This window comes from Anopheles marshallii, chromosome 3, assembly GCF_943734725.1.
Source record: "Anopheles marshallii chromosome 3, idAnoMarsDA_429_01, whole genome shotgun sequence".
Lineage (NCBI taxonomy): Eukaryota > Metazoa > Arthropoda > Insecta > Diptera > Culicidae > Anopheles > Anopheles marshallii.
In genome coordinates, this window is record NC_071327.1 from 50,720,582 (window position 1) to 50,748,221 (window position 27,640).

Here is a 27,640-nt window from a genome sequence, read left to right on the forward strand (position 1 = left end):
CTGAGGGTAGCGCTTACTCTCTTAGTCACCTTTTCGAGAGAGTCGACAAAAACACAAAACCACGTATCCTGTCGTTTTCCGGCCAGAGAAGCTTAACGGAGGAATCGGTTCGTGCACAGAAGGACGGCGGAACAGAAGCGCCTGGTAAACCGGAGACCGGATGCGAGATATGCCAATCCTTTTGGCACCCGGAGTCATGCTACAGGCACACACAGCCGAATGCGAAATGGATATTCCAATTGCTGCAGTGCCACGATCTTTTAACTTTGGCAAAAGCCGGCCTGGCAGCGGCAGTCTATTTATCATCTGTCACAAAACGCTGATGTAGGAAGGAACCGAAAAAATCGGTAGGGTGTTTGCTACATGTCAAACAAATGGGTACTTTCGTTTCCATCCTCCACGTACATTTACAGGCTGTAAAATCCGACAGCAACCGGGGGCTAAAATGGCAAGCAGATCACGGCATCTTTTACATTCGTTCGTTTCCCTTCATGAACTGTTGAGAGGGTGGTCTGTATGTGTAGGGAAGTTGGTGGGTAGTGGTCGGAATAATAGAATAATATTTAGATAGAATTTAAATTAGAGCGATGGAAGCTGACAAGAGAGTCAAGTTAGAAGGAGGGTTTTACGATAAGAGCTGACGCGCCCGAACAGTATGAAGCGGAAGGCGCCAGCAAGGATCAAACTAAACACTCAGATTACAGTGCTTGCATTTCTATGTTGGAGGAGGAATTCAAGAAACAAAAAAAAACCACTAGCAATTGTGTCTCGTGCCTTGGGGAGAAAGTCTAGCTTCCCCGCGTTTTGTTTTGCGATTGTATGCGATCGAGACGACTCTCTGACGCGATGCGATGTTTGACTGTAGGCTAAAATGAACACATGACCGCAGAAACCATTTATCGGGCAACGGACCACCCATCGGATCGGGTTTTAGTGGAGAGGGATGTAATAAGGAGGTTTTTCCCATACCCGCCCACATCATTGACCGTGCCTTACAGTGTTTCTTTTCGCCCTTACATTACCCTCATCTTGTCGGAGAAAAAATGATGTGTTCATTGTGCGTGAAACGATGCTAACTAGCTATTTCGTAGCAAAATGGCATTAAAATGCGCCATGAGAAATGTTTCTGACAAGCGTCACTGTGTGTTGCGATATTTTGTGGCGTTTAGCAGTGGTTTTCAACCGCTTGGATAATGGGCAAATATAAATGTTAATGAAACAGGCAGGGTGAATTCTGAAGTACGTCAATCAGATTTTACGAAGTAAATACATGACAACGCTGTTAAAATACTTGCTCAATGGAACGCAATTCTGGCCGTATGGGCGGACAACACGGATAATAAACACATTTGGATTTGTTGTTGCTGTAAATATGACGCTGTACGATGTAAGTAGAGATTTTTTTTTTGTGAAATGCATGGTTTTATTTTACGTTGTGGCTTAAAGTTAGAAAAAAATTATCAGTATTAAATCCTTCGACATCATCAATTTTTATCTCCCCGTTTAAATTCTTAGTCGTAAATGAGTTAAGCTAAGTCAGCCCAGGCATACTGAAGCTAATAAAACTACACCAAGATTTGAAGCATTTGCTTGTTTGTTAATTTGTTCTACCAATGAGTCGCCAGAAATGCAGAAAACTTTACGAGCACTTAACACGTTTCGTCCTAAGTCCCCCCAATTATGGGTGACGTGGTATATTTCCATGGATCTGCTCTTGAGCAAAGAGAATAAAATATTTGTTTGCATTTTTAATACGGAATCAATTAAACAAGCTGCTTTGTGTAAATTGTAAATTTGCAACGAAAAATTGCCGTGATTTACGGTTATTTTAAAATGTGATAGATAGGTATTGTATTTCGTATTAAAAAATAAAATATTTTTTACACTTTTGTAGCTCGATGTTAAAAAAATCTTTGCACATCAGTGATGGTTTTGGCCAACTTGTAACGATTTTACTAAATTAATATTTTGTTTTCGTTTGTTCAACAGTTTTCTCTATTGTTTATTACATACTTTTACACGTTTTTTAAATTTTGGTTTTACAAAAAAAAAAACTTTACTGATTCACGCTGATCGTGTTAAGAATTCGACTAAATTTATTTTAAAGATATTTTTCGAGTTAAAGAAAATTCACCTAGATTCGCATAAATACATATACACGCATAAATTCAAAGTACGGAAAATAGGCTCGGTACAAATTTTGTTTCACTCCAAGCTTGAAAGACACTGCCTTTGTATGCCCACTTCAGCCTGAAAAGATGGCTTATCAAGATGCTTTAGTTGACCCCGTAGCATGGGCAAGTGAAATTTGATACGATAAAAATGTAAAACGCACCAAACCTGAAAGCCACTGATGGCGAAGGAGTCGAGGATTAGCAAATGAAACAGAGCTGATGGCCTCACACCACTCAAAGCGGCCATCGTACAGTTGTTTAAATATAAATGGTACCCCCAGCGAAGGACATGGATTTAATCTTGCAGTAGCTACGGGGAAAGATGGTTCAGCAGACACGCAAAGTGATACACTGATTTCGAACGATTTGTATGCTTTGCTCGTAAAGAAAATCCAATGGAAAAATAATATCTCAATGCGAGAAGCGAGCGGCACCGATTAATGCTGACACGGCGCGGAAAACTTCACTTCCCGTTTCTTCCACACGCACGGAGACAACGTTCCGTTTAAACACATTTTCCACCGTGGTCGATAAGCGAATCGGCACCGGGTCCAACCATAAGGGACGTTCAGTGGGACGACCGTTTTGTGTCTGCAACTACCATCATCAGACCATCAGAGGGATGACGTTACCTTTTGCCAATTGAATTTTTCAAACGTTTCCGAATGATTATTCACCGTTAGGAAGGTAATAGTCGTGGCAGGAAGAGAAAAGAGAGATAAATCAGTTCAGCATAAAAAAACACACAAGAAGGTGAACCATCCAACCACCAACACGGTAAGGATGCGTCCGTTTAACAGCAGCCAGCAGCGGCAGTCTGTTTGAAGTAGTCGACTTAAGTGGCATTATGCCGTTTGCGTGTTTGCTTACGCATTCCATAAATAAAAGATGATTCAAAATATTTACACTCGCACGAGAGTGGAAACAGACGACCACGATGATGCTAACGATGAGACACGAGGAACGATAAGGAACGAATCGCTGTTACAAGCGCATGGGAGAACTTCTCCATTCCAATATCCCCATACACCGGGTGAAGTTTTGGTGGAAACTGTTTAACGATCCTCTGATTTTTTTCCATTACCTTCAAACATACACATACACGTACACACATACAGCGGCTTAAAGAAGTAAAGATAATAAAAAAGGAACAGAATCATTTTTGGCGACCTGCAATCAAAGGAAATCAATTTTGTGCTGCTCACCGTACGGGAGGAATACTCGCTCGAATCGCATCCTGATCGGTCATAAAGCCAGCACAAGCAGATCCCACTCCAGATGAACAGTGGGAGAGAAAAAGACGCAGACGGCGTACATATTTTGTTATATATTTTATTTTGTTTTGTTTAACTTCTCAATCCAATCATCAGATCAGATTGCGTTAAATTTATAATTTTCCTTACTGCAATTGAATTCTTGGTTCGTTTTTGTAGACCCACCGGTTTGACGTCTTTTATCAACACCAACGCTGGAAATCAATCTTTCACAATCAGGAGAAAGATTTCCCTTTCCCCAGCTGACTTCATACGTACATTGAAGGAACGTTTCATATTTAAATAGCCGATTGCAATCGGTGTTACTAACCGGTTTGAAGGTTCCTGTATCAAAACCATCATAAAGCACTCGAAATGTAGCTAAAACCCTTTCGATGCTACCGAAATCCATCCCCAGCCGTTCAGCAAACATTACACAAAAGAGCCTTATCAGCAAAGCGTTCGTTTGAAGTTCATTCGCTAATGAATCGCAAATGGCTCCGGTACGCTGGTGGGTCGTTTTTCTTTTATTTATTCAAATCGCAATCTGTAGAACGCCCTCCGGGGCTAGATACCGCCAACGTCGGGACGTCTCGTGGTACTCGACAGTTGCACACGGGAGACCCTCCCGCAGTGCTAACTATAACCTTGCCACGCAACAAAAAGGCTAGATCATAATCATCCGTACTTCAACAGAGGTTTAATAAGATTAGCGTTTGGTCGACTTCCACTTCCCGATTCGCAGAAAAACGGGGGAAAACATTTCTCCATCGTGAGGATGTTCGATTTTGAAATAGATTTCCCAAGGCGCAAAACACCCCTTATGCTGCGCCTTTTGATGGGTAGTGCTTCAAGCAGCACTAATATTGACGAAGGGGTTTTGATGTTCGGGTAATGGGAGTTCTCTCAGGTCCCGTGTCTCTCTCTCGCTCTCTCTCTCTCTCTTTGTCTCTGGAAACAACACAAACTTCATACGCAGTTTTTATTAAAAATCTTCCCATTACAAACGCCCCGCATTCCATCGAAACTCCCTTCAAAGCGGAATACTGTATATTTACGCGCCGTGCAATATACAGCGTCCGTGACGCGGATGCACGTACACCCCAAACATATTGGATAGGCTGAAGGACCTTGAAAAATGTGCTCCGTAAAAATACGACAAGTATTAAAATTAATGCTATCAAACGAAAGGCACGCCACTGTTGTCGTGCGCGTGAATCGAATGCCTAAAACATAGACCTACAGATTGTGTTCTAGCGTTTAAGGGTTGATTAGGTTGGCCTTTACGGATGTGCCTATCTTTCTAAACGAAACAACAACTGTATGAGGTTTACACATTTTCCTGCATTCTAATCGGGGGTGAAGAGTAAGAGAGAGAAAGAGAGAAAGGAAAGCTACAAAAGATAAATGTGTGCTCGTCGTCGAAGGTTTTGCGCTTCTCCCTTTTTCCGGTGAGGAATTACAAACGATACTTTGGGACGATTCTTAACCCCTCCCGATACTCGTTCAGTTCGCGCACCCCCTACGTTCATAAAAGGGACCAAATGTATGTGTGTGTATGTTGATATGTATTTGCCATGGTGCCGTTTTCCAGGGGGAAACATTAAAAACCGGTTGCACAACACGATGGTTGAAATGAAATCGAAATCAAACAGGGAAACATCAAATTGAGACAAGGAATGTGACTATGTGCGCTTAATAGACCGAGGCAAGAACTGCGCCAAACACACACAAACGGGAATGGTTCCACGCGCCATCAACCTGCTTTTTCGGTGGCATGGTCGATGTGTCCTGTGTGGCTGGGTGAATTTAATGAAATTTGACATGAACGTTCGCCCTCGTGGTCGCGGTGCCGCCACGGTTGCCTTTAATTTGAGCGAAAGTAAAAAGCAATACACTGACGCACACACGCGGGAGCTGCCAGGTGCAGAGCACCCTCTGTTCGAGTCTAACAAGGTTTGGCAGAAACGTTTTGTCTTTATGGGTTGCGCTTTGTATCAGCCTGGGATGGAATGAGCTGTATTTACTTATGATTAAACTGTCGCAATTTTTCTGTCATATTTGTTGAGTTGAGTTGCACCCAAAGTTTTAAATTATATTGCTTATTAACAATATTGTATTCTCTTTCTTCTCGTTTTAGGTAAGTCATCAAAGGTGCTGAGTGTGATACATTTAACGTGCCAGGCTTAAGTTCACCAATAAATAAATATGTTCAACCAGATTCCATGCAGAGTATGTACATATTTACTAACTCCATTCCACATTCATAAGATCCATAAACTTTTAATGCAATTTTCAACATTCCAGTATGTTGTTTTAGTTCCAAAACACATGGCGAATGCTTGTGTAAAACCCCTACGTATTAATGGAACCTACAACATACCGTTTTCTCGTTGTTCTGTTATACGCGCTGCGCAAAATATGTTCCCAAAATTTCAACATTTCCATCAAGTGAAATTTAAATTCACGGTGATGATGAGCGGCTTTGAACCTTTCTCCTACCTATCCCAACTGCACTCATTGCCCGGGAAAGGTCCGGGTTGTGTCCGATGGAATTATTTTAAGTGCATCTCAAACAAGGAACAACAGACTATCGAGATGTTTGGAAAGCAGGAGGAAAGCACTGGGAACACATTATTTCGGCATCTGGGTCTTTAATGTCCTAATTAAATCTGTGTACGCTTGCAACGCTGCTATGCGCTGTCGCACCTCATTATACTCTCGGGAAAAAAGGTATAACCATTCACGAGGTAACCATGCTCCATGGTGAGAGCAATTAAAGTACGTCATGAAAAGGTTTACTGCATTGAACATACAACTTAATACTCAGAGAATTGTTGTTGACGTTTTAAATATGCTATGTAAAGAACTAAATCTGTTTTATATAATAATAAATTCCTTTGCTGACTGAATTCACTGCCTTTTGTCATATTGTAGCTGTTGGGAACACTACAACAGCGGGAGAAATGTCCCAACGACCTGTCAGGTAGCCAGGGAAAAAGAAAAGCAAAATATCAAAGGAAGAAGCAAAATTGTAAAACCGATCGCAGGATGAGCCTGCGACCTCTTTGAAAAACGACAAGTGAAGAATAAAGGCCAATTTTTTGGCACACGTTATAATCGAGTCCGGCAAAAAAATCTTCTTCTTAGTAAATTAGTTAGAAAACCATAAGTTTTCCAACAGTAGCAATATTCAGCCAGCATGGAAAAGCGTGTGCTTGGTATCTCATCCTGCTGATCGACCGACCGTCATGATAGAAAGCCACTGGGTCTGGGCATTTACAAAATTGTTGAAATATAAAAATAGATAAAAAGTCAAAGCGATTCGAGTTACCTTGCAAAAGGTTGAGCTTGTTTGGAAGATTCTACAGTTACCTTTATTTATCTACCGTACTTTTTAAATCATTCATGGTAAATGACTACATTCGTATGATATAGCCGCGATGTCTGCCATAAATGTCCTTCACTTTAGTCAATTTCACATTTCGTTCCTTTTTTTTCAAAGCGTTTCTCATATTCCGAAACCAAATTCTTGGCGACTTTTTTCACGAACTGTTGGTTGTCTTATTCTTAGCTCACTGGGACTCGTTTTTTGCTACGTGTGCAACCCGGGCCATGCGTTCTTCTTGTGTTTTTGTTTTATTTATCCACTTCACCCATTATCCTTTGCTCGTCATCGTTGCAACACGAACGTGGTGACAAGCCTTCTGGGAGAGATTATACTCTGATTGCACGTGTCCTCAAGTGCCCGAAACAGACCGGGACCGTTGGACACACGGGCTGTGTTTGGTGCGTTTGACATTTTCGCTTTCCATGCTAACGATGCAATAAGCAGTTTGTAATCCACTCGTCAAGCACCACCACCTCAGGCTCGCGAGTTTCCCCCAATGGGCCGTATTTTTACTGTTGTTCTTGTACGCCTCTGTTTGGGTGTGTATCCTTGCCTTACATTAGGCGAAATACCGATGTAAAGCTTGTGAAAGGGTTGGTTTGGGAATTTCACCTAATTTGCCAAACATGTGCCGAGCAGCATGGTGGACAGATTAAGACAGTGTTTTCGCTGTTATTGTGCAAAGCATTTTCCGGGCCAAGACCAGGAACGGAATGTTATTTAGTGCTTCACCCAACAGGTACAGGCAGGCATGCAGCCAACATTCTAGACGCAAGGTTCCGGAATGGTCTTTCTTGATGGACAAGGTTAATGATCTTTCTTTTTTTGTGTTAATGTTGGCTCCTGCAGGATATTCTTAAAGATGTACTATATGTGTTTGGTATGAGCCTCTGTATAATATACAAATATACAAGCCATTTAAAGCTTACAGCTGTGACGATTTGATAAAGTTAATGACGGCCTTAGCTTCATTAATTGAAAACTCTTGAATATATATTATTTACGTAGGTTTTTTTAAAACTATAATAATCCTAAATTCAAGATACTTCATTTTTTCTAATAATAATAAATTGTTAAAATGTTCGACCGATTTGTGTTTGCTGAGTCAACATCCATCACGCACGACAACTACATCAACAACAATAATCGTCGGTTGCCGTGGCACACAGCTGGCCCTGACCGTGTAGATAAATAACAAAGTCATCGATATGTACAGCGAAAGAGCACAACACGCGAAACGGATCATGACACTTACACCACCAACGAGAAGGTTAGATGAGAATATCTTGAAGATCTCCAGCTGCCGGCTTCTGTGCTACCCTCTTTTCAAAGGGCTATCCTTCCGACATTGATCTTACAGCGAAAGAACCTTGAGTGCATGAGAACAGAGATGCACCTTCATGCTTTGTATGCGTTTTTGTCTGGCTGCTGGTCTCACAATTTATGTTGGCACAAAGCAAGAAATACCTCCCGGTCGCGTTATCCTTGCATCAGCTTCCGGTTGGACTTGTTTGCGGTTGAATCATCTCTCATTGACCGACGGGCATGGAATACGGAATTTACTCCAACAAGTACGTACGTCCACAATCGGGTACGCAAAGGTCGGAACCACCAAGGTCTGCAACTCCTGAAGCTGACCAGCGAACACAAGCAAGCATTCGTCTGCAAAACGGACTCGCAACGATAATCACGCTCCCTTCCAAAGCACTGCCAATCCCCTAAGGGGACTGGTAATGCATCCCTTTTTTTCAGGTTGCCTAACGGCCAAAGAAAGAATCATTGCTACCTTCTTCTTACCTTTTGAAAAGCTTCCACTCCTTTCACTCCGCTCACTTCAACGATTGTACCCGGAAGGAAGTGAAATCCACAGGGAAACATCTTGTTTTTTTTTTCTTTCTATTGCAATTGGTACAGCTCTATCTTCGGGCACACGCTCTCACAAACGGATAGACAGCCAAGACTTTTCATTTTCTTCCCCACCGATAAGATGAATCGAAAAAGGTGTGCCGGAAAGGATCCAACCGGAGAGCAAGTGTCCGTCCGTTCCGTTGGCCCGAGGCTCTAGCAACCGGATGGAGCAGCGTTGCAAGCGTTTGCAGGATCTAAGATTCCTGGCCTTGAGCACAAGGTCCGGCACACAGCCGTTTCCAAACAGGGGAAGGTTACTGTGTCGGTTCACGCTTTTCACGCTGCTACCCAATAATAAGAAGTGTTGAAGCTTTTCTTTTGCACCTTTCCGGTCCGGTTGCTGAAGGCGCGACGTGAGGTGCCAGCGGCCAGGTTCATGGTGGGAATGTTTCAGCATGTTTTCGCTTGGCGACTAGCGGTTTTGTTACCATCCTGAGCAACGGTCAGAGGAACAGGTTTTTGGTGAAGATATTCCCAAGAATCATCTTGACGGTTCTCGTCCCCCATATTCGGGTTGTGGAAGAATATTTTTGCAAAGCTCACCGGAAATCCCTACTGCTGTTGATTTTTTCTTTCCATCGGAACAGTCATCCCCCAAGACGATAAGATTATAAGCCATTGTTGTCCACGTTCGTAAGCAGGGGAACCAGAAGACTTGAAAATGGTCAGCTCCAAGAAGAAGGGCAACATAGCTCGAAGGGATATCCTCGCCGCGGGGATGATCTTCAAATTCGTACACAAAAAAGTGAACATGACGGCAGTCTTATGGTGAATCGTTTGCGAGAGGAACAGTGCGGGTGACGGACGGTTTTTTTTTACGTTTTGCACTTTTTTGTCCCTCCTGCCACCTACCACCTGGTACCGCTACCCGCACGCCAAACGCGGCGGGGATCCTTTTCCGGAAGCCAAGCTTTAGAAGGCGTGATACACCATCGTTATCCTTTTCGCCTTTGATGAAGGTGATTTGTTTATTCGCAAAGCAACTAGTGATGCTGTTTGTTGGCTTGCTTTTTTCTTCATCGTCTTCTGGTGGATCCTGCCCCAGGACGAAGGAGAGCTTTTTCTTATCCTAAATAGTGCTTACCAACCGCCAGAACTGCTTTTGCTTGTTGTACCGCACCGTACAGCAGCAGCAGGATGTGCCCGTTTAGCTATTAATTTTGACTGAGTGAGCTCTTATAAATTCAATGGACTGAGGATGGAGATGGTTCAGCTTCTTGACGGGATGGCTTTCTTCGGGCGATCGGTGGCTTGTTAGCTGACACGGGGTTGAGCTTTGTCGGTTTTACTTTCACGTTCCAAGTCGGACGTACGTTAATCAAATGCAAATGATGGTGGTTCGTGCTGCGAGGCTATTTTACCACCATCTGGAGTGAATGTTTCACTCTGTTGCATGAACACTTGAACGAATGATTTTTTTTAATGCAAACCCACATGATGTGAGTTTGTAGACTAAATATTTCGCACGTTAGGAAGCTCATTCGGTGAATCGTTCCATTAGAGATAATGGTAATAACTAACTCGTCATATTCATGGTGCTGTCAGAGTACAAGCCGATGCTTTATAGAGTAATGATCATGTTGTTTTAAAATATCATCTTCTAACAATTTTTCTCCCTCTCTCTCATCATTAACTTACGTTCAGATGGCAACATCGCAAGTGCAGGAGGTCGCAGTAAAAAATGCGAGAACTTCAAACACTTAACATATAAATAATAATGCAATAACCGCAGGACAGAGAAGGACAGGACAGTAGACAGAGAAAATAGACTTATAACCCTTTCCAACGAGATAATATGTTCAAAGTAAATTTTTTTATCAGTATATGTAATATGAAGACCAATTTATGCAAATTTCCGTCAATTTTACGTAAATTTTCCATTTAAAATTGTGAAATATTTCAAGTGTATAAGTAAAATTTATCCAATTTTAAGACTTTTGGTAATTAACTATCCTTGATTATGCTGGTTTTTTTGCCCAATGTTCGGCTCTTTACAACTGAGGTTTGTCTGCATAAGCAAACTATTTTTAATTGTCTGTATTTTTAATTCAGTCTTCAGTGTATAAAATTCTTCACTTCGTGAATTTCCTTCGGTTGTTGTTTGTTGTTTTTATATATTTTTAGCAAGTTCCCAGAAACAATTTAGTTGGAATTGCATCGTAACATCAGTTTTTGAGAAAAAATATTCGCTATATATTTTCGTGTACATGTTTTCGTGTCGCTCAACTCAATTCAATTCAAAATTAGAATCATTTCCGACGGTGCGGTTCCGTTCGGCTCCATAAAATGGACAATATTTTGCATTCAATAATAAATTTAGCAAGTGAAACAACTTTACCAACTAGCATCATAAATCAATTTCTTTGAATTTGGAATAGCGAATAATTCACAATTATCCTATCCCACCACTCAATGAATTACACTGTTACTCGCAAAAAGTACAAACCGTTCGCTGGTTACATTGGGATGATGAAAAACGCTGTTTTCCCATACCTGCTAATTTGAAATCTCTACAGACATGTTTTCAGCTAGCCATGTACCTTCCGCACAGACTCTAGCATGAGCTTAACAAAAAAACGCTCGAAAAATTTTCCATCCCTGCCGTGCTTCTTTTTCTTCGCTTGTCTATTTTATCGACACGAAGTGCCGGATAAAGAACCCACATAACAGACCCGGGCAATCATTTCCACCGTATACGCGAACGGTGTAGCGACTTCGAACGGCGAACAATTGAGCATAAAACCCCACAAACCCATCACCACTCAACGGAAGTCAGTGCAAACATGGAACCAAAAAAGGCAGCAGTATGAAAAAAAGCACACGCCGAAGATCTGAGGAAAATCTCGCGAGTGAAGGATAATAAATTTAGTAGAAAATTTTTCAGCTTTCAAACCCTTTTATTCGGTAATCGGCGGCGGATGAGTTGAGGTGGTAATGGGAATTTGGGGGTTGAGTGTGTGTGTGTGTTTTTTTTCGATGCTGGGAATTTTGGTCATTTTTTCATTTTTTCCATGAAGTAGCATCTCTATACCGCAGCTTTGCATCACGTGTGTGCGTGTTTATTTGGTCGAAAATGTTGCAGCTTATCCTGTACCACATCTCCCGTCATCTGCGTGCGGTTCTCGGAAGGGTAGTAGTAGTGGAGGTTTCTTTTTTTTGTTTATGTTGTACGGCCAACGTTGCCAATTAGTTTTTGTTTCCCTTTGAGATTTTTATATGCATGGTTGGGTGTTTTTTTTTTCTCTCGGTACAGCAACCAGGAAAAACTCTCCATTTATTGGGTTTCCTGTTTCCTATCGCATCTTTAATTATGCAGGCACGCAGAGGTATGCAAACATGGACGGTTACGTGCGTCCAATGGCGGCCGACCGTCTACGGCTAAGTGAATCCTTTTAGCGATAATAAATTTTGATTTTTGTTCCAGGAATATGGTTTAATTACGCATAGAAATAAAAGCGATGGGAGATACTTTGATGCTTCATTAATTTTAAATAATTTAAAATAAAATCATTGTACTTTAGATAGAACATTTTGCAATACTTGATCTCTGTAGTTAAAATCCTTTAAAAAAGCCGCTTTGTAGAATAACACCACATATGTTTCGTCGTGAGAAAATCGATCGAGATGTTTAGAGCATTTTTTTTTCTGTACGTGATACGGTGAGAGTCTGTGACACCTCGGACGAAGAGTTGACATTGATGAGTCATTGAGTAACGTACATTGTCAGCATGATCACCAGTTATCCTTCGGTTTACCTTCCAGTAGCATATACTGCACAAAAAAACGGATGAATGGACAAGATAAATTGACAAATATACATCCTGATATGGTGTGACATGCAGTATGTGCACCGCTGTTGTTGTTTTTTCATCGATTATTCCTTGAAGCTAGTGTGTTGAGGAAACCAGAACACACACAGACAACCCACAACGCAAGTGAAAGTGCTGCAAAGAAACTGCACTTCTGGTGGCCTTGTGCTGTGGAAGGAAGACTGTGAATGGCACAGGACGCAGGACGAATCGGAACTGTTGAAGGACGTCTGAGTAGGTCGAGTGAGTCTCGACTGACATAGGACGGCTTTCGTTGTGGTCTTCACGTTTTGCACCACATACTCTTCTGTCGCTTACGGAGTACGGTTACTTGCCTATTTCCCAAATTACAAGAGCGCTGTGTTGAAAGAGGTTTTTTTTTGGTGTGTCCTCGACTTTTAAAACAGACCGACATGATGTTGTGTTTTATTGATTTATTCCCGTTGTGGTTTTATCATTGAAAAGTTGTCCTTGTAGGTAGATTTTGCGTTTTATATTGAATTGTATGAATTGAGCCCTTTTTTGTGGAGCTCATTGTGAAGATCACTGTGTCAATTACATAAAAGTGTGAATGCAACTTTGTTCGTGTTGGTTGTTCAATTTCGTCTAATCTTATTCATAATTATAAAGTGCTTATTTAGCTTATGCAGTGGGCCAAATATACTCGGAGTAAAGTGCTCTTGCACTGTTTCGGAGAAGGAAATACCTCTAAACTAATGTGAATTGCACTTTTGATATAGATTCCAGTAAATGCAAGCAGTATGGTCTGGCCGCTTAAAAAAAAAACAACTTATTCGTGATAATCTTACCAACGAAAGAATACCTTCATTAACGAGGCAGAAACGACTTATTACCGTGGGTAAGCCGTTAACTATTAACCCGTCACAAAGTGATAGGAATTGTGTTGCTCATTAAATCATTTTCATGCGCAAACAAAAGGGCTTTGTTTGCTTGTATTTGCATATCAAAGGGAAGGAGTTTCTATTGATGCATCCGAACCTTCCTCCCATGCAGCAGGTCGAACATTCGCATTCATTAGTAATGGTGTTCTCAGTGCTAACCCACACACTGCATCGGAAGCCGAGCGGGATTTCCGGCTAGCAGAAAGTTCAATCAATACCATGAAATGGGATTCGTTATGCTTGTTCTTGTTTTTTTTTTCTTTTTGTAAAATTTCTACTCCTTTACGAGAACCAGCTGACAGCCGGGCATTAAATCCAAATGTCAATCCGTATCTCTCCGGGCACGAATGCAAATGAAATGCTTGATTGCTGATGCATAATATACGATGGCAGTCAGTTTCATCAACCTCGCCCCCAAAGCTCTGAAATGGAACCGAAGCCCGGTTCTCAGATGTGTTAATTATCTATGCGTAATTGCGGCTCCCCCGTACCTGTCACCGTAATGTGGCCTCCTGGCACAACACACATGCCCTGTGTGCGGAAGTGAATCCTCCAGGAATTGAAAATCCTTGCCCGAACGCACCAGCATTGGAAATATGTTGCCGTGCCAAAAAGGGAGCGTTTGTGACAGTTGCCCACTCATCAAGTACACAGTTTAGCAAATATTTGCACACATAAATCCCCCGCTTCGAAAACCCAACCAAACCCACGCATCAAACCCCCCGTATGAAGTCATGCGAATGCGAAACTCGTTTTAGGAGCGAATTTAATTCAATAATTTTCCATCCCAATGTTCCTCCATTGCCATACGCACAGGAGAACCCCCGGCATCCCGGGCTAAAGCATGTAAATCATAATTTATGCTGATTTCTTCCTGTGTGACAGTTCATAATAACTGATTGCGTTCCATCAAGCCGGCGGGGCTTATGTGGTGGGCACATTTGTGGGCTCGTGTGGGATGTGTTCTGGCAAGCACACAAAAATTAAAGTCACAATCATTTTTACAACCTTCGGCATAATGAATACTGTGGCAGTCGGTGGGATTAGATTTGTGGGGTCTTATCCTCCATAACATCATACCTGAGGCATACGGTTTCCATTCCGCCTAGTACAACAGTTGGTAATCTATTCAAAACAATCGTCGTGATAATGGTAATAAAATTTTCACAAGATTTTATAGCCATTTTATAGCAGATTCAGTTCAAACGGTGGCATTAAATTGCAACAGAGAACGACGTGATTTTAAGACAATTTGTACTTGAACGGTTGAGTGAGCTAAACGTTGTGTACCTTTTTTCAGTGTTTGTATGAACATTTTTCATGAACTGTACGAAAAATCATGGGAAAACATGGAAAAATAAAATAAGGAATGAGTGCAAAATGTGTCAATTTCAGTTCGCTTTATCATTCCAAGAGTCACCAGCAGTCGGGTCGAATTGCACAAAGGAACTCCGCATGATTCGAAGAAAACTGGTGGTAAACGCGGTAACAGCGGATAATGTATAGATTACGATATGGTTACACCGTACGCACCGTCCCTTTCAACCATTTCTTTATCGGTACGGTGGTTTTTGACAATGGAAAAGAATTTCATGTGCAGATTTTGTTCACTTCGCGTAACTTACAGAAGGGTGGCAAGGATACACCCAGCACATATCGCGTATCGTTATTCGCGAGTGTCAAATTTAACATATTATGCCATTTCATCACATGCCAATCTTTATCTCCTATTTGAATATAAATCTAAAGTCCGCGTGGATTTCATCCTTGTGTGTGTATGTTAGTCAGTTTTATAAGATACTTTCCCTCAGGGAGAAGTAAATCGAATACGGTTCAAATTACGTGTACACAAATTTTGAGTAACCATATGTGAATTGTATTTATTTTTTTCCATTTTTAAATACAATATTCATTGCATTTTCATTATATTGCTGTTACTGTGACGAAATGTTCCATTTTAATGTATCAACATAACTCTTGACACCATGTTACTTTTGTGCTTATACCATAATCTCTCTTTTGTGTACAACTTTAGCTTTACAATCCAATTTTTACTAGTATTATCAGATTAAATGGTAGCATTAAGAGCCGTTTCGCAACTAGATGCTGTGATTTAGACGTACAAGCAAGAGATGTGTCCATTCTAAAAGTCTGCTTCATCATTCCTTGGAGTTTTCGTCTCTAATCCGCTCAACAAAATTTACCACCGTGTCCATCAGACTTCAGTCGCTTTGTTTTAAATATTCACAGCGTGAAGAACGATTATTTCTTTGTCGAACAAGGAAAACATTGTGAAAGACATTAGTGTGGAATAGAATCCAGCCACCGAGAACGGTAAAAGAATCGCACAAAAACCCCGTACACCGCCGATGTCACACTGAATGGCGGATTACGACCGGATTTACTTGGGCTGTGCTGTAAATTGCTTAAATTCTATTTGTTTTAGTAACGCATTCGACCATCAGCCTCTTGCCGCGGTGTTTGAATTTTGATAAATGGATTACGTTTTCACACTTGTGCACAAGTTTCGCACTTTAGCTCACGCTTCGATCGGATAAACTTATCTCGTACCATCTTCCGGCTGCCTGTGATGGGTGTAATTAATTATTCCACTCGCCCCCCCCCCGGAGGCACTTATTGAGACGATGATTTAGACAAATTTCCGTAAAACCATACCCATGCCAAAAAAGCGACGGTCCGTTCTGCCACGACCAGCCACAACCACAAATGATCCTCCTTCCTGCTCTCAACCGTAAGCTTCTTTGTGGCCTTTCGATTTCTTGAAGAAAATTCGCGCACACCGGAAGCTTTCCGTTCGAGCGTTCTTTATCTTTGGCGCTCTAATGAAAACCGCGTACACCAGGCGCCGGTTGGTAACCAGGGGTAGGATCGGGAACTTTGCAAAGTGCCTACGGGCTCCAAAAAACACTAACCTCCATCCGCCAAGGCGCGCGTGTGTTCGCCAACAGCCGACCAAATGTTCACACCTTTTTGTGTGCCCTGCACACCGATTGCTATCTAATTATTTCATTGTGTTTCGGGTTTCCGGGTTCGCAGTGTTCCAAAGCGATGCCCTCCGCCTCCGCAACCTAAATGATGCCCGATGAAAGGTGGAAATTTTGTTTTCCTCATTAAACTGTCAACACACACGACCACGACCAAAGACAGTGTGCGCGTGGTTTTTGTTGTGCGGGAACTCTGGAAAATCCATGTGCGCCCATTGTTAACCTTTAGCAGTAGCAGCAGTAGAAGAATTTCACCAGCATCAGTTTTGCGAAGTTTGCCTCAAGGAACGCTTTTGAACGTGTTGGTGAAAACCCCAAGAGCGCCAAAAGGAACAACACCGTGTGGATGCGATCCCATCGACCTTTTTTTCTGGGAAGGAGTTTGAATTTACAGCGCCCAGAGGGTGATCAAACAAGAAGGTGAATCCATTCTTTTCTCGTTTCGTGTTTGTGGTTGATTTAATGATGCTTCCGTTTTTGCTCCAAACCCTCCATCCCGAATGGAAACCGTTTTATCCTAAAGCAAACACGTCGTCAAACCGTGTATATGGTAGGCTTGCCGAAAATACGTTTCAAGATAAATTTCTTGTAGGTTGTCTTCTCGTTTCCAAACCACGCCTGCAGCTCAAATTCTGTCCTAATGGAAATTAGTGGAATATTGCGTGTTGGGTTGAAACATAAGTTCCGTCCTCAATTAAGCAAGAGGAATACTTTTGATCTTCATATTGCATAATTTTAGCGGTTTCATCTCTCGATTTCGATGTTCGTATTTCCTTTAAGTTTGTAAGATAATATTTAAAATACCTTTTTTATAAATTTCAATGGTATGTGTTGTTTGAAAACAACTGTGTTGTCCGCTTAGATAACGTTGTAGCGATACCATCTACTAAAGTCGCTAAGGTTCTAATTTCACCATAAGCTAAAGGTCTCCGTTTTTGGGGCATCATGGCGTTGGAGTTCCTACCTAGCTGGAATCTCTCTACCCAGAAGCATCAAGCTAACCTGCTTGCTCCGAGTGGGTAGTGTGTATGGTGGAGAAATTAATGCGTATGTAATTAGAAAGCATACTTCTTTCGATTTCGGTTTGTTGCTGCGCGGGAAAAGGAAAACGACCACAACACCCTCGCAGCGAAACGGTAAACAAGTTTGCAATTTGCAACGATTCTTAATCACAATCACATCTAATTAATGATTTCAATTTATAATCCCATAAGGCCTATCGGGGGTGTAAAAGTGAGGGCACCAAGCATTTACACACGTAACATGCTCTGGCAATGCTCTTTAGATGTTGCTAGTGATGAGGAAAGCAAGCAAGATCATTAGAGAATCGGTAGCAAAATTCCTTCCCAAGGTGTCGAAAGCATCTGACACACAAACAAACACACCAGAAGGAGGGAATAGACGTTGGCGTGAAATTTGTTTCTAATTTAATTTCACCCACCGATCACCCAGAGGGCAAAAATCGTCACCGGGAGTTTCCAATTTGTCAATGGGAAGTTTTCTTTTTTTCCTGTGCCTCCTATTCGTCCTGTCTGCTGTCTTGCACCTGTCTTGTTTGCTGTTTGATTGTTGGGAAAACGGTTCGACTTTTGCGTGGAATGTAGCTTGAACTTCTAACCAAGAAAGCGTGTTCCGTGTTTTCCTAATCAAGAGTACTTTTGAAGCACTCTCCGGCCCATACTGCCACATATTCATCGCCTTCTGCAACACTCCCGGGAAATGGGTTGCGTAAAAACATCTGCCTTCCGGTACCGATCTCAAGAGTAATGTCGTTCACCCGGTTCACCTATCCAGCCGGTGTGGAAAGATGTGTACAACACAAAAATTTCTAATTTCTAATCGCGGATAAATATTCAACACAAATGTGCCAAACGCAACGCTTCAACGGAAGGGAAGGCCAAAATCCGCCTGCAAATGAAAATGCCAAATGCCCTCGGGCGGAAAACACACGGTCTCTTACGAGTTGGAACTTTACCGACAGTTCCCTGAAGGCATGAAGGCATGAAGATGCAGGGAAGTTTGGTAAAGAACACGATTTTAATTAGTGTCAGCATTTGTAAAAACTTTTAATAAAGTATTTTCGTTCGGTTTTCACTGGAAAAAGCAGCGAGGGAAAACAGTGCGGTTTTGGGTGTTTGGCAGCATACGGCCATGTGCCTGTTTTCCTCCCTTATTGCCGCTAGGGGGTGGCACGGTGATTGTGTTCTATTACATCCACCCCACGCCTGTGAGAAATTCTCAAGACGGCGCTCGGTAGCACGCCGCCAACAAATGGTGCGAATCCCAGTGAAAGTGTTTTTATTTTGGAATTATCGAATTGTTGTTTTCATTCCAGGTCGGTCGAGGGTACAGGGTACAGTCAGAACCCGTAGAGGGGTGTATGGTTTTAATTAAATCTCTACGTTTTCGATCGGAGCCGACAACGATTTTTAGATGGAATTGACGGTCCTAAAAGTTGGAATAAATTCGGTAGATAAATCAACCGTTGGCCTATTGGGTCGCGAAAGCAGAAGAGCAGGGTCCGTGTGATTTGTTGTGTTGTACGTGGGCGAATTTATTTAATGTTTTCTTGTTGTAATGCAAAGGCTCTTAAGGGTGTGGTGATTATTGGGGGACTACAAACGGCGATGGTCTTTAGTAGTTTACCATAAGCCGCTTATGTAAGAGGGTGTTGATGAAAAATGCCCTAGAGTTAATTTACACGGTAATGTGTTGTATTTGACGGTGTTTATTTTGGTGACATTTGGTCTAGCTATTGAAATAGTATTGTTTTTCATTTCGAATCAATTCCGATTGATTGCGCATAATTATGCCACTTTGCTCTCAAATTCCATTATTTCCAATTATAACAAAGAAATTCAACAGAAATTGAAATTGTTAAAATCATGTTTTGTTGTTTTTGGTCCGAATTTTCCTTAATAAATCAAAATGTTCTGCAAGACATCGTATAAAAATGTAAGATGAATGCATGTATTGTTTCCAAAATGCAAAACATACCATTAAACTAACACATGAGCCCAATAAATTTAGAATTTATGAAACATATTTCCTCCTGATTAAACCATCTGTTCTGTGAAATATATTTTTCCCCCAAATAAGAAAACGAAATACTGCCTCATTTTGTGCAAAATCCGGAGCGACAACCCTTGCATACCCCTATCGAACTAACGAGACGGAGACCGATTTATCACGTTTAGCCATTTTTGGGGACCAAATATGTTCTAGGTCCTTTTAACCACCATCATCCAGCCATACACAAACACCACCAACTCTCATTATCATCATCGGTTACGTCCGTACACAAGCCATCGATGTGGAACAAATTAGCTGACGCGATGTCCTTGCCCGCGACTCTTTGGTGCAATATCGACGTCCCATTATCATAACGCGCGAAAGGAAAAACGTACCTTGAAAATGTCGCAAACGCACACAGCAACACGCACGTTTGTGTAAAATATCGCTTTATGTTTTCTCCCGGAAAACTCGGCGGCCGTGACCGTACGCGCTCGACCCCTGTGGGTGTTGCGGGTTTTTGATTTTCCGATTGGCATTTTACTAAAATACCATTTTCATTCCACAAAAGCAACCCTTTTGCCGGAGGTAGATGCGAAGAATTTTACCTTTTTTTCCCCCGCAGTGTACGGTTTAACCAACCGTGCATCACCACCACCACGAGCATTAACGAGCTAGAGAAGAAGAAAATATGCGTCTCTTCGTCTAGAAGAAGGTCCGGAGACGATGGCGACAACGTAAAGTTTGTCGGTTTCGGTGATGATGATGGTGCTCGAGTGCACGCTAGAGTGAGTTTTAAAATTTAATTAGGTTCTTTGATTTATTGTAAATTACCTGTCAATTATGCACGAAGCATGTAGATTGGTGTAGCATCACCGAATGGCCGAGGGTGCGTGGCATCGGTGTCGTTTAATCGATATTCTGCGATCAAAGCAATTGTGCTGAAAATAGAGGTTAGCAATTGCTTCTACCGTACAAGAACGAAAATTAAAAAAAAAAAAGCATAAAAATGCAACGATAGCAGTGATTAGGGACACGTTAGCCTGTCCATTTCTAAATGCCACTACCCGTATGATGGAGAAATGCTAAAGCACGCCCGAAGAAGTCTAATGCATCAATCACATTTGGCATTTGTTGTAGTGATGGCTCAAAGAAAAACGTTCACGTACATTGTGGTATGGCGATGGACAGACATACCATGATTAGAATTTCATTCCCGGTGGTTTCAATTAAACTAGCGTCTTCTAAACCGTCACACCAGCGAAAGGAAGACGAAACGAAGACGACTCCCGGCGGGATGGATAGTATGATTAAATAATGAAGCATATCCTTCGATGTTTCCGGATGTTGTCATTATCTGCGCACCGTACAGCGAGTCTCGAACGTGCAACCATGAGGAAACAATTCCCGATTCCCCGTAATTGCCGTTCACTTGAAGTCAAGCGGACGGGAACGGTTGACGAGTGGAGACAGGTGACCATTTGCTATTAGTCTGTTTGTTTGTTTGCTGTCGGTAAACAGTTCATCTTCGTTAGCCGTTAATTAGCGATGACATCGTTCTTTAATCTGTGTTCCCTTCGGTTGTTTCTCCTTGTGTTGCGCCCGCCTTGGTTCTCCATCTCTGGAGATTATCCCGTAATGATGGATGCCTGGGTACGGATTATGAGGGTTTAAGTAAGCGAACCAACGAAGGACACGAGATGGAAGTCCAGGTTCTTTGCTCCATTCGCAATTGCGCAATTAGTGTGTGTATGTGTGTAAAAAATCGAACAGCTTTAATGAACAACATCTTTATCCTTTTTCCTTTTCGTTGCAGCGTGACACCATCGTACTGGATCCGACCAGCTCGGACATACGGAACTGTGTCTCCAAAGGCAAAAGCGAGGTAAGTGCCAGTCAACACGTTATTGTTTCGATTTCGATAGGATTGTGAACACTGAACACTGTTGGCAATGCCTTGTCAAGTATCAAATGCGATTTTCGGACAATAATTCATTAATAATTGTTTGTTTGTTACCAACCAAAATATTTTTATTTTCCATTCTTTCGATTGACATTTGATCTCTACTCATCACAAAATATTACTGTTTTTGAATTAAAAGGCACACATTAAATATGTTACACTTTTTTTTTCGAGTGACTGTAGTATTTTGAATACTTGTAGCATATTCAACGATGGAGGCGCCCAGTGGTTTGAGACAAAGTTCTAAATTCCATCCGAATAACACCCCTCGTACATCACAGTTCTAATTTTTTTTATGATTTTAAAGAATCAATTAAGAAAATGTGAACAATACAGTCTGAAATACTGCTGATTAAATGAAATGAATTGAATGAGAATAGATCAGTATCAACTGATAAGTAACAAAACATTGAACCAGAACTGAAGAAGAACTGATTTAATTTTCAAAGTTTTTGAGAAGAGTAAAAATAAAAAGTGTTGGTTCCAAATTCTGCACTACATCTTTGCGATGTCTGATGTCACAGATAACGATAAATAATAGAAGTGTTTCAACTACAAAAAAAAAATACCCAGACGCATCTCATCTAAATGATGCATGCTCTGGGTACGATGTTTAACATGTTAATAGCACTGAACAAAGGAGAAAAAGTACATCAGTAACTGGACAGACACATTTCTGTAAAGCCATTCTTTCCCTCCCATTTTTTAGCCTTCGTTTTGTAACGTCGTAACCATCTGTATCTTGTTGCATTTCCTATTTCTGTAAAGGCAACCAGTCTGTTCTGCCGGATCTGGATCCGTTCTTTAAACTTTCTACCATTGTATCATCCGGTTGTCTTCGTGTCGTCTGTCTATCTAGACGATGCTTGAAGGAGTGAGAGTTCTATTTTTTTTAGTAAAATCGAGCCTCGATCTAACCCCGCAATGTGCTGGGGTTCAGTGAGCTACTGTGTGACTTTTGTTCTTTGGTGGGGCGCACTCTCCACTTCGCACTTTAAATCAGTGCACCAGAGCAAATAAATTGCAATCTGTCGACCATTTATCTTACTACCAAGTGGGAGGCCGTATTCTGGGGAGTGTGGAAAAGATTCAAAAGTGCCGCCACTTCTCAAAGTGGTGGTGTATCGGGAAGAAGCAGATGTTGAACTTTATCTGAAATGGCCGCCGGTCCAACTGTGGTGCCCTTATACCATGCCGCTTCACGGACCGCAAACGTCTTGAATGAATTTTCCAGAAGCCAGACGGGAAAGTTCGTTTCTCCTCTTTAACTGCAAGGAAAATGCTGGTTAAAAAACGAATGAACTTTTCCCAAACTACGACAAAACGGGTCACAAAGGACACACTTGTAGCGGGATAGGGCGGGAGTTTACCCGGAAGAGGATCCAGAACTTCTTAATAGGCATAGGTGCAAAAGGAATAATTCTTTGAAACACATAGTCCTGGAGGGTTGATACAAAGGTACAAAAAATGTACAGAATCTAGAAGGAAACGCTCGAGCCTTCCGACGTACCTCATCAATTGTACTTCTTAACTGTTGCCCAGCCAGGGTTGGCCATCTCCTGATCCTGATCGTTACTCGCAAAACCTTACACAACAAACTAGTTACAAAGCAACGTACCGGTGGCAAGATGGGATAATATAAATTTTCAACAAAACTTTCTCTTAACTTTTACTGGAAGATGTGTGCAGTTGCTTAAAGTATCCCCACCGAGGACCAAGCAAAGTCTTCTACTATGGAAACTAAAAGAATCACTTCTTGCCAGTGGATGGTTGAAGGATGAAGCAGTCTAATATACACCTTTTTCCAGGATTGAATTCCAACGAGATAGACCATCTCCACCCCCTGTTAATGTGTGTGAAGGATAATATGTAAATGCTCTCAAGGTACCGGAAAGTAGTCGCCTTTGCCACTAAAAGAACATAAGTCCAAAGGCAAATGTTATGCCACCTTTACCTTACTTCAATCAATTTTTCCTTCTAATGGTGCTGCAGGAGCAAGAGAGAGAGGGAGAGTGCAAGGATACATTCTTCCTTGTCTATGCTTGCAAAATCCGGAAGTAAGTGATACCTTCACACGCATTTACGCATTCAGCGTGGGTTCCTCTCTTGGGTTTGTCTTCCCTTAATCCGCTCCTCTATCGTATCAGCGTACACGACGGACAGGATTCTGTCCATGGATGTTGGGGCGAAAATTTCGTATCGTTTCATGCGCAATGCATCACCCAATCCCCAACCAAGCAAGTGCTGGAGCTGGAACGGGTGAGGTTTAAATCTGAAAATCATGCTAGGTAATAACGAACGCTGCCAGATGGTTCGGGAGGAGTTCGGAAGACGACACGGGAAAGTTAAAATATTTACTCAATTGTCTCGTGGAATTTATGGTACGATGTGTGCTAATTTATGTGCCTGTCCGCAAATACCACATTTCTCCCAAGACGTGCGTGTGTAAGGTGTGCGTTTGTATACTGCATGATACGGTCGACTTGTTTTAGTCCTGCACCTTGCAACATGGAAGAACATAGGCTTTGAAGAGATGCTGAAAACGCGCGGTGGTTGGTTTGGAATATATACACAAGACATTGCTGACCAAATGAACATCACAGCATTTTGCTTATGCAGTTGAATTCGCGCACTACAACTTCGAAATTAAATCGTCAAAGTTCCGTGCTTTGTTGTATTTATTGAGGGTCTGAGTGAAGTACAAGATTGTGAATTGATTTTTAAGCTTTACTACAGCTTCTAGAGGATAACTCACAAGCTTCTCGACGCAAACAATATCCGTTTAATCCTTCGACAACACATCAAGTGCCAATTGTCTATCCTCTTTATGTAAATGGTAGAAATCTCTGAAACGACATCCATTTCAACGAACAGTTGTGCGTTTGGAAGCAACTCTGCAACGATTGCCCTGTTATCCTAACATTGTTCTAATAGCAAACAGACACATAAAACATTCTTTACGTCGTTTTACTATCACAGATCGATTCTCTCTCTTCCCTTCTGCCGTGTTTCACTCACTTCCGGTTGTGAGTCATCGCTTCGCCCCTACTCGCCCTGATTTCCCTATGCTGCTGCTGCTTATGCATGCGTGACATATGTATTTCTTCTGTTATCCGATCTTGATTCATAGTGTAGCCGGAATGGGATTGGGATGGAAAGATATCTAGTTTTAGTCATCTTTATGGGTGACCACTCTACGGCCGGGAGAGTGGGAAATGATGGTGACGACGATATTTGCCCATTGGAAAAGCATTCGAGGACACAGTGTCTCCTTCGTTCCCGTGGCCTCACCGATAACTATTGTCGATTGTTAGACACTATATTGATGCAAAAATTTTCTCGTTCTCGGACGCTTGGTCTCTGAACAAATCACGACTTGGTCAGCAGATTTTTGTGTACAGTCTTATTTCTTGCCCCTTGTACACTTCGCTTCGCCTGTATCCTGCTCGCATCAACTTTATATCGGTTTGGATTTAACGGACACCGGATTCTATCGGCACCGATTTTCATACAAATTTGAATCGGAAATGGTTTACGGAAGGATCGGAAGGGGAGAGCCGAACTTCAAGTCTGTAAAACCAGCAGAAACCCGGTTCGGTTTGGCCTCACAAAAGTCAGTCATTGTGACGCTATCGGATTTTCGTTGTCCATTTCCGGTCTTACGTTTCCCGGTTGTGTCCCGGAGGCAGCAGTTAGGGGTTTGCTGATGATGGTGATGTATGACGTCCGTACGATTGTTGCGAACTTTATTTTACCCCCAAAAATGACTGCACCCTTGTACTGTCCATGTGCTTTTGACTCCGGTTGGCCACTTTGTTTAATCTGGTCGTTAAGTTTTATGTGGATGAATGCAAAATTCACTACTCGGATGTGTAGGGTTCGGTCAGTTGTTAGTTTGTGAGCGAATGAACTCATGCGATAGAAACGGGAATAGTCAAAGTTTCAGATTTTCATTCGCGTTTGGCTTTTATTTCTACTCCGGAAAACTGTCAATTCTATGGCTGGTCGTTTCATGGCGTTCGATCAGCAGCATGAACAACCCACATAAAACTGCACAAAAGTGAAATAAAGCTGAAGTGTAGGTCTGAGCCGAAACTTTGCCCATGAAAATCATTTACCACTATGTAAAAAGCGTTCGATTTTTGAGCCATGTGTCACGAAACTGAACGCCCTGACGTAAAGCCACTTTCTCAACTTTATCGAACAATTTGTATCGTTCCTTTGCCCCTTCAACCACACCAGACAAGGAAGTTAAGTTGCTCGTTTTTTTTTGTTGCGGGCTTTGCAGAAGACTACTCAAACTTATCACATAAATCGTACCTCACTAAATGAACAGTGACGTGTACGACGACGCAGACGGGAATGTGCCTCGCGGATAATACCGTGACACAAAATACCCGACCGAAGGGGAAAGAACCCGTGGCGGTTTTGTATCGGGCAGGGGGTAGACTAATGGAACGCGTTGCCCTCTTTGAATGCGTAGTAGGAAGGGTGTAGCAAATTTATGAACTACTAAATTGAAAATTATTTCCCGATAAGCAGGCAAGCAGCTCACGGGCATGGACGTGGGAGGAATTATGGCCGGCAGCAACACCAAACACCCGTTGCGGGAGGATGTCTAACGGGCAAAAGTTAATCACGTTCAACATAAATTACCCAACGTGTCCTTTAGCCAGTGCGGTACGAGATTTGGGCTGTGGTTGGGAAGCAGAATGTAGCGGGGCACGGAAGAAACAAAATACCACTTTTTATTCGAAATAAAGTCACTGGCGTGCTTTTTTGCGGTTGATCGATTCAACTCGGATGTTACCCAGTGCAGAGGGATAGGGAATGATATAAAGCGTATCGCGACTTGGAGGACATTGGGCAAGTCGATTACGAATGATGAGCTATTTAGGGTATCATTAAGACAGGAGGTTTTATGTGCAATGCTAGTCGTGGATGCCTTGGTCATTCACGAATATAAAATTTCGAGTAATTTTTAATATTTAGTAATTCAGTGCAAAGTTTGTCACAATTCCTTACAGCTTTCAAACAGCACATGCGATAAGTGTCCATAGATTTGCATAAGTGACCAGATTGAAGTGGTTAAGGTATTCGGGGTTTTAGTGCCACAGGAAAGAAAAATAAATTAAACACCCACCCGAGAAGTTCCGCATACAATGATAAAGATGAGTTCGTACCTCCAAGGAATTATGCTATTAAACCCATGTACAACAACTACCGGCGTTACGATAACTACAGCGCCCTGTAATGGAATATTCTTCAAGGCTTTGAGGTCCATATACCGAATGGGATTCTAAAATTGGAATGTAACTACGCAAGCAATCCTCAATATCTCAGCGTCGAGGAAAGGAAGAATCTTTAGGGCTGCTGTTTCTAAAATGCAATACAGGATATTCCAGACATGCCTGTAACAAAGACAACACTGGTTTGAGGCCGTACCATCGAAGGTCTTGTTAACATATTCACGCCTCTGACCCATCGATTGTATCCGAAAGATATGCAAACCTTATAACCACATTCAAGAAGAAAATGTTATAAAAGATTTCTCTTTCAATTGACCTCCGCTGACTACAGAAACTTGTATTTTCTAATTTATATGTCACCATCTCAGGATACTGTCCACTATTTGCTATGCGAACAATTCATTTGCTTTCGTGGGCAACGGTCTCAACCGGGATTCCTCTTGGGACACTGGGACCATACTCCGAAATGTCTTCATTTCGAATGACCAACCAATTGCATCATCATCACGTCATAGGGGGACAAGTAAACACGCTGATATCTTCCACGATGTCGTAAATAATTCACGCAGCTCTAGATAAGAATACGCCTGTCATACAGCTTACCCTTAGTCGGTTTGCAAAATTAGCCTGCTTCATGACGGCAGGTCTCAGCGGATCGGAGTTCAACCTCTGCTTGCTGGACATGTCGTGAACGGGGTACAGTACAATAACAAACGGCAGAAGCATCTTTACGGAAATGGACTCCCGTTCGGGTGGTGGCGGTGATGATGATGGTCATCAAAGCATTATCCAAACCACTCAAGTGTATCATGCTGGGTATGAGTGTATTAGCCACGATTGTGGTCAAGGATCTTACTGGGCACTAAATGTGCTCCTTAAGTTTGCCGTCGAGCGTTCTCAACTGACGGGTGTGATGATATTTACTTGCTGTCGAGAGGAAATGTCGACCACATCCCCATTTTGGTTACAGAAGG

The 27,640-nt window shown here is 42.0% G+C and overlaps 1 protein-coding gene across 1 annotated transcript in view; it reads left to right on the plus strand.

Annotated features, from left to right (window-relative positions):
• The window catches only part of LOC128715163 (semaphorin-2A-like), a 221,634-nt gene that overhangs the window by 133,053 nt on the left and 60,941 nt on the right, over nt 1–27,640 (plus strand). Inside the window, exon 4 of the mRNA XM_053810045.1 lies at nt 21,271–21,339. Coding sequence (XP_053666020.1) covers nt 21,271–21,339 — 69 coding nt within the window. The remainder of the gene's footprint in view (nt 1–21,270; nt 21,340–27,640) is intronic.